Source organism: Austrofundulus limnaeus, unplaced genomic scaffold (genome assembly GCF_001266775.1).
Source record: "Austrofundulus limnaeus strain Quisiro unplaced genomic scaffold, Austrofundulus_limnaeus-1.0 Scaffold890, whole genome shotgun sequence".
In the NCBI taxonomy this organism is placed as follows: domain Eukaryota; kingdom Metazoa; phylum Chordata; class Actinopteri; order Cyprinodontiformes; family Rivulidae; genus Austrofundulus; species Austrofundulus limnaeus.
The window spans coordinates 1289-9350 of record NW_013953292.1 but is presented as its reverse complement, the minus strand read 5'-3'; the positions used below and the strand labels follow the sequence as shown (position 1 = coordinate 9350).

At 39.7% G+C, this 8062-nt stretch overlaps 1 protein-coding gene across 7 annotated transcripts in view; it reads right to left on the bottom strand.

The window, feature by feature from the left end:
• fat3a (FAT atypical cadherin 3a) overlaps positions 1-8062 on the bottom strand; it is an 87207-nt gene that overhangs the window by 77876 nt on the left and 1269 nt on the right. For all 7 annotated transcript variants that reach the window (XM_014029365.1, XM_014029368.1, XM_014029371.1 and 4 more), the window contains exons 2-3: positions 2981-6307; positions 2235-2555 (exon numbers count right to left, since the gene is read on the bottom strand). In XM_014029365.1, the coding sequence (XP_013884819.1) occupies positions 2235-2555; positions 2981-6290 (3631 nt within the window). In that variant the 5' untranslated portion in view covers positions 6291-6307. The remainder of the gene's footprint in view (positions 1-2234; positions 2556-2980; positions 6308-8062) is intronic.

Genomic DNA, 8062 nt, shown 5'->3' with positions numbered 1-8062 from the left:
ATTTTAAATTTCCAGTGCACTCACATCAGAATAACTTATAGATTTGTTGTTAGAATAAACGATTAATCGAAAAAATAATCATTAGATTAATCGATTAGAAAATAATCGTTTGGTACAGCACTAGCTGAGTGTAGCGATAATAAATATTAATCAGGAGCAGCTCAGTAAAACCCAAAGGAACAGAAATAAACACTACTGTGTTAAAACGTTTCAACTTGCTTTTCATTCATTCTTTTATACAATAAGTTTTTATTAAATAAGCAAAACTAAGAAACTTTGGACAGCTGAAATGAACAAGGCTCTCTGTGCTTTCTTTTCACAGGTTTCATCACAGTTTCCACATGGATGGAGGAACTGCAGCTAAACTCTAGAACTAAAGCTGATTTAAAAGGTTCAAAATCTGCTAACTGACCCACTCTGCTTTTACAAATTAAAGCTCAGACGAGTTATTTCCTTTAGATCTGAATGGGATTTCGTGAACAAATTCCTGATTTCTTCCTAAATTCTTTTCCATTAGAATGAGAATTATTTAGGTTAGAACTAATCAGCTTTATGATGTAAATAGGCTCTGAAACATTAAAGGGGACAAATCTGCAAAATCTACTTTTTTAGCTATTGAATACATTTTGTTGTGGACTTGGAGTCTCTAGGAGAAAGAAAAGTTGAATTTAGTCTCTCCTGGTGCTGCAGAGATATACAGTATTTATATTCTGTTTGGGTCAGATTTTTCAGTTTTCTATATTTTCTATGATGTTTTCTGAACTATTACCTCAAATTATCTGCAACAGAATTACCATAGAAGGTCTGGACCAACTACAATTTCCTCGTCTTAATTTTTCTCTGGCTCTTGGCCAGACTCTAGCTGCGTTTCCATTGCAAATGTGCGCAAAACTTTGTCGATATTCTGTCAATGTCGAAAAACACAGTTACGCAATGGTGGTGTTTCCATTAAGTAAGAAATGCTATTAAAGTCACGCGTGAATATGTTTGTTCTCGCGATAAGTCATTACAAACATGGCGGCGATGGATGTAAACACATAGCATGTTGCTACCGCGACACTAGCGCTCATCATCAGAGGAGACGTCGGCGTCTTTTATCGAGGCTTTCCAGAGACAAGTCCCTACTTGGGAGCGGCTACGTATGCTGTGATTTTACTACTACTTCTACTTCCTGTTATCTTTGTCGTCGTCTTTTTCGCCAGTAGAAACAGCCGGTTGTTGATCACGTGACTCCTGTGATACGAAAAAAGTATTTCTATTACAGTTTTGCGCAAAACACCAATTTCGATACGGCCGAAATACCACCTCATCCTAGCGCAAAAACGTTTTGTCGAAAAACATTTTTTTTTCCCAAAATTGACATGTTTCCATTGAGCAAATTTATTTTGGAAATTCTAATTTGCGCATTTTTATGGTCAATGGAAACGCAGCTTCTGACTCCAACATGTAAGGCTGGATGGACAAGTCCTTTGTTGTCGATATATTTTAATTAAATAGTAAATAAAACATCTCTGCACAGCTAGAAAACGTAACCCCCTCTCTCAAACTGGAGTGGACCGGTCTGGAAGCCAGGGGGCAGGGCTTGAAGCGTCTTAAAGGTACAGTGGCTGTGTCTCAATTCACGAGTTGCTGCTGATGTAGGATGCATTTGTACACTGTCAAAATTTGTGGGCACCTACTCAGGTGGCCAACAAAACCCCAAAACGTAGGCTGCATCTAAGTATCCTACATGGTCGACGGGATCCCAAGCAAACATACTGTATGTCTACTGTAAACTAGACCGTCACATTACACAGCTGTTTTTGCAGCCAACAGGAGCGGCCTACAGCCCACGTAGACTGCAACCAACGTGGGCCATTATCTACAACGGCTGCAATCCATGAATTGAGACACAGCCAGTATCAAATCGAGCTGCTTTGAGGCACACACCAGAAAAATGGTGAAAGATGAGCTGGTGAAGTTAGAATAAAGAAGGAATCAGACCAAAGCAGTTTCACTTTATAAAACCCAACTGAATGATTTAAATGTGAAAAGGAAGGATTTAAAAGCATATGTCTACTTTAAAGTCCCTTTTCTACCATTCATACTTTTATACCTCTGATTTTCCTAAAACTTTATCTGATTTTATTTATCTAATAATCAATAATAATCATATTACTCACTAAATTTAAGGTTGTTTGATGTTTAAACACAATTTTTACAAAGCTTCTTCAAACTCATCACCAGGTGCATACCAGTGCGAGGGTTGATGGTGAAGAAATTCTGGGGGTTTCCACTGACGATCCTGTAGCTGAGCCAGTCGGTGTTGGTGGGTGAGACATCTGGATCCTGAGCTTGGATTTGGACCACAGAAACATCCCGGGGAGAATTCTCAGGTACTGAGCAGCGGTACAAGGGCTCAGAGGTCAAAGGAGCATTGTCGTTAACATCCTCCACTTCAACAAACACCTCGATAGTGGTGAACTGAGGAATCACACCGCGGTCACTGGCATACACTGTTAGCCAATAGGAGTCCTTGGTCTCTCGATCCAATGTGTCTGTGGTGTAGATCATACCTGGTAGAGGAGGAGACAAACCGAGCAAAGAGTTTGTACACAGCAAAAACAAACAATTGCATTCGGAGGTCTTTGTATGGTCTTAGTGAGGTCTTCAGGAGTATTTTACACGATTCAACCATTTGTCTGTTTCCGTTAGTCCCTGCTGCCTTTCAGTCCTTGATGTAGTCCAGATTTTAAATTCTGATTTTATCTGAACAAAGCTGACAGAATAGTTCATCCCAATATGAAAAGTTTTCTGTCTTTGCCAACACAAATAAAACATGATTTTGACATGGATGCATGTTTTGAAGATTGTGGTATGATTTTTTGTTTTACATGGTCTGATGCAACTGGAGGACTCCCCTAACCACTCTGCCACAGCCGCCCCATCATGTTTCCACCTGTCAACAATAATTAAAATGAATTAGTTAAAGAAGACTCACCTGTGTCTTCATCGATAAAAAACCGTCCAAGCCCAGTCCCATCACGAATGGAGTAGATGATTTCTCCATCTCGACCAGCATCATCATCATTAGCACTAACTTTAAATAAAGTGGTTCCAATTGGGGCGTTCTCTTTAACTGATCCAGTCAACGCAAAGTGGGTGAAGTACGGAGCGTAGAGATTTTCATTCACATCTATTACTTCCAACTCCACAAAGGTGACAGAGAGCAGAGACACTGGTCTTCCCTTGTCCTTGGCCTTTACTGTGAGGTTGTAGAACTGTTGGGTCTCGTAGTCTAGCTCCTTTGTGAGTCGAATAGCTCCACTGTTCCGGTCCAACTCAAACCAACCATTGTGGTCATTAACAAGAGAGAATCGTACTTGGCCACCCAAGCCCAGATCTGGGTCCTGGGTCTCTAGCCAGGCCACAACAGTTCCAATTGGAAGGTCCTCCAGAGCCCTGGCTTTGTACACACTGGGAATAAAGAGTGGGGGACAGTCATTTACATCCTCCAACAGGATTTTCAAAGTTGTCACAGAAAACTTGTGTCTCCCTTTGCCTGCTGAGTCTCGAGCCTCAATCTTCAGGTTAAAAGTAGGAACTAATTCTCTATCTAGATGGCCAGCAACATACACAATTCCATTAGTAGAGTTAATGCCAAACTGGGAGGTGCTTGTCAAAAGAGAGTATACAATCTCCCCATTGGGTCCAAGATCTTTATCAGTAGCCTCAACTTGTATGACATCTGTACCTATAGCAGTGTTTTCAGGTAGGACTATTCTATAGCCTCCTTCTTGCAAAAACTGAGGTGCATTATCGTTTGTATCCTCTATGTGGACCGTAAGCAAACGCCAAGCCATTCTCTGTGGGAGGCCAAGGTCATAGATAGTTATGTTGAGGAGATAATGATCTCTCTGTTCTCTGTCCATTGGCAGAAACACACTGATTAGACCAGTCTGCATGTCAATGGTAAAACAGCTGTCAGTGTTTCCATCTGCTATTGAGTATACAATCTGCCCATTGAAGCCAGTGTCCCCATCATACGCGTTTACTCTGAAAACATTTGAGCCAACTTTCAGGTCTTCCTGCACAGCTATTTCTGAGGGAAATGCTTTATCAAACTGAGGTGTTTGTCGATTGACAGAGAAAAGGTCAATAAAACCTTCCTCCAATTTAGGCCTGGTGCTTGCTTTGGACTTTTTCAGTAATTTTTCAGCCAGTTTTTGGGCCACTCTTGTTTCTTTACATGTTAAATGTTTAGGGAGAGATTTGCCATGAACAACTGAGATGTTGATGAACATGGGATCGGAGAAGTTTTCACCATCTGTGGCAGTTATCTTTAAGCTGAAGATGCTGTTCTTAGAACTCAGTGTAGCAAGAGAACGCTGAAGTGCAAGGACTCCTGAATCAGGGTTGAGTTCAAAGAACCCCTGCTCATTCCCTGAAATTATTTTATACTTTACAAGTTCTAACTCATCTACATCAATGGCAGACATTGTGGTAATTATTTCATTTATTGGGAAATCTGCAGAAATCACCCCCTTGCATGCTACCTTTTCAAATAATGGTTGGTTGTCATTTACATTCTCTAAGTGAATGGTAATATTGACTTCACTTTCTCGCCTGTAAGGTGAGCCCCAGTCAGAAGCTCGGACTTTAAACACAAAGATTTCTGGGGAGGATTCAAAGTCCAAGTCTGTAGTGGTGCTTATGACACCAGAAAACTGGTTGATTTTGAAGGGTAATGACTGAAGACTGTAAATGCTGTAAGTTATATATCCATTTTCACCTTTATCATCATCTACAGCAGAAACCGTTAGAATATTAGTTGCAATCGGCACACTTTCATTCACAAAAACCTCATAGAAAGACTGGGCAAATGTTGGCGTGTTATCATTGGCATCTTCAATAGTTAGCTGTACTTTAGCTCGTAGGTTAGTTTCTATTTCCAGTATTTCAAGAATAAAAATGTCCTGGGATGTCTGAGTGAACCAGTGAGTGGTAGAGATGACACCTGTTAGGGAGTTGAGTTTAAAAAAATTGGAATCTGCTGAAGGGATCAGGACATACTCTGCATCATCAGACTCAGGTTGGATTTTAAAAGCTCCTACAATTGTTCCTGGAGGTGAAACTTCATTTAGACAAACTTCATACAACTCCTGCTCAAAGTTCGATTCTGTCGTCTGCTGTTTGGAGAACATAATGTGGACAACCTTGGCATCAGAAAACTTTTGTGGGACTCCTCTGTCTTTAGCTTGTAAGGTGAGGTTACAGCCAAATGGGAAGGTCTCCCAGTTTACTGCCTCAGTGGCTTTAATGGCAAACTCGCCCTCTTCATATTTGTCTACGAAAAACAGTCCTGAAGGGTCCCCGCCCACAATGACAACAGAATCAATTTCTCCATTCAACCCTTCATCGAGGTCTTCAACAGTGAGCATTGCATACACAGGATTTTTATCCAACCTGAAGGGGCTGAGCGTGACCACATTCATGACTGGGGTATGTTCATTCACACGCTCTACGTGAACAAAAAGTTTGGCTGTGCTGCTGACTCCGTTATTCCCATAGAGCTTCATGCCACGGTCCACTGCTAGGATTTCCAAATCATACCTGTCCTGCTCATCAACATTAAGCTTTCCGCTGAGATAGACCACTCCACTGGTTGGGTGTACGGCAAACAATTCCATTTTCTCCTTGAAAAAAAAGTAAAACTCTCCATTGGAGCCAATATCTGCATCTGTAGCAGTAACTTGTGCTATGCTAGTCCTGAGAGGAGTGCTCTCTGCTATGGTAACAGAGTATGTGGTAGGTGAGAACAAAGGTCGGAGGTCATTCATGTCCAAGACCTGGAGGCTGACTTTAGTCCAGGTCTCAATAAGGGCCTCTCCCTTGACAGAGGCTTTCACAGTTAGTACATAGTTATCCTGAATCTCTCGGTTCAAGATGGCTGCATTGCCCCCCTTGGTCCTTATGCGCAGGAAACAAAAGTCCCCCAGCACATAATCCTCGGCCTTGAAAAGCCCTTCATCATCTCCTGAGGTGATTCTGTAGCGGATCTCCCAGGATCTCTTGGAAAGATGAATGCCCATTTTAATTTTACTGTTGGCATAGGTGCGCGCTGCTGAGTTTTCATAAACTGTTGTGTGGTAAACTGAATGGGTAAAGCTGAAGTTTGCTCCATCCTGAGGGGCTTCATGGGTCTTCTGATCATAGGAGGCTGATGGCTTGAAAAGCAGGAGGAAGAGCTGAAGAGCCACATTGAGGAGAAGAGCTTGCATGCCTGTCCATTTGGCCATATTCAGATCCATCCCATTATAACGCCATCCTGAGACAGAAAGACAGAAACTAAATGTTAACAGCAACACAGGAAATATGTCACAATTTCACTTTATTACTGGTTTCCATTGGACAGCTGAGAATGCTGGAAATAGGAGAAGTGTCTCAGTAAAACACAACAGAACCACATGAACAACTATCAGCAAAGGTTTATAATAACTAAGTACATTTACTTAGTTACAGTACTTAAGTTTTTTTGAGGATCTGTAATTTTGCCAATTATTTTTTTCAGTTCAGTTCAAGTTTACTTTTATTTTGTTACATTTAAAACCTAAAATTGATACTTTTACTTCTTTACTTTACCATCTAGTTACTTGTTACAAAATGAAATATGTCCANACTATCAGCAAAGGTTTATAATAACTAAGTACATTTACTTAGTTACAGTACTTAAGTAATTTTTTTGAGGATTTGTAATTTTACTAAGTATTTTTTTAAATCGTTATTTTTACTTTTATTTTGTTACATTTAAAACCTAAAATTGATACTTTTACTTCTTTACTTTACCATCTAGTTACTTGTTACAAAATGAAATATGTCCAAACTCAACATGAAAGGAGTTGTTTATGCGCTCTAAAAAATGAAGTGTTGAATTTACTCAACCAAGTCATGTCAACTGGTTTCACTAAACCTAGTGGAGTAAATATGATGCAAGAATATTTTCTCCACTTGGTTTAGTGGAACCAGTTTGGTTAACCCCTTAACAGATGCCCCTGAAATCCCTTAAAGGCCTTTTGACATTTTTAAAGGTGTCAAACTAAAGGTAAGAAACGGAGGAAGTTGTCTGACACCTCCTCAAAAGAAAAGCCCTCGACAGCATCTGGAAAAGTTTAAAGGCAGAAACCAAAATATTTTTGCCCACTGGTGAAACAAAGACTGTTAAGGGGTTCAGTAAATTCTACAGTGTATTTCTTAGTGTATGAAAAAGTACTTTCCCAATTTTTATGAACAGTTTTATGACTTGAACTAAGGATTTTTCTCATCAGTGAAATTTATTTTTACCAGTCATTTTCTGTTAAGGTATTTTTACTTTTACTTTGTTATTTTTTAAGTATTTTATAGACCTCTGACTATCAGTCCTCCACATTTTAAACTCAATCCTAACTTTGGACCACAATGAAAAGCCATCTGATGACGAAAGTTTCTTAAAAAACAAGAAAGGTTCATGGAGTTGAACACTGAGAAGAAAAGAAAAAAATCTTATACTGTGGAAAAAAAAAACAAAGGATGAGTCTTACAAGACTCTGCTGGAACCATCACTGATCCTCCAAATAAATGCAATTTTTTTTCTATCTGAAGCTGTTTTATAACGGATAAACTTGATCTTAACCCTCCTGTTGTCTTCGGGTCAAAATGACCCGCCACTGTGTTAAAACCCCCCAAAAAATCCCCTAAATGTTATTTTTTTAACTTGAGATTTTAAGACTTTGCCTAGATTGGCCAAAACAATAGAAAAAGTTAAATGTTGCTTTTATTCACATTTCCATGTAAGCTGTACAAAAAAAAGTACAAAGATGGTCTTCGGGTCAAAATGACCTGTGAGGCAAATAGAGTTGAAATCGAGGTCACAGAGTTATTTACAAACCACAGAATGTTACAAAGTTTTAGATGTGTCTCAGATCAACCAGTAGCAAAAGTAAACAAGGCAAATCAGGTGGTGTTCTCACAGACTTCAGAAGACCACCTGTTATTTCAAGAGAATATAAAGGTGCTGCATTTGCGACCTGTCCAGGGTGTACCCCGC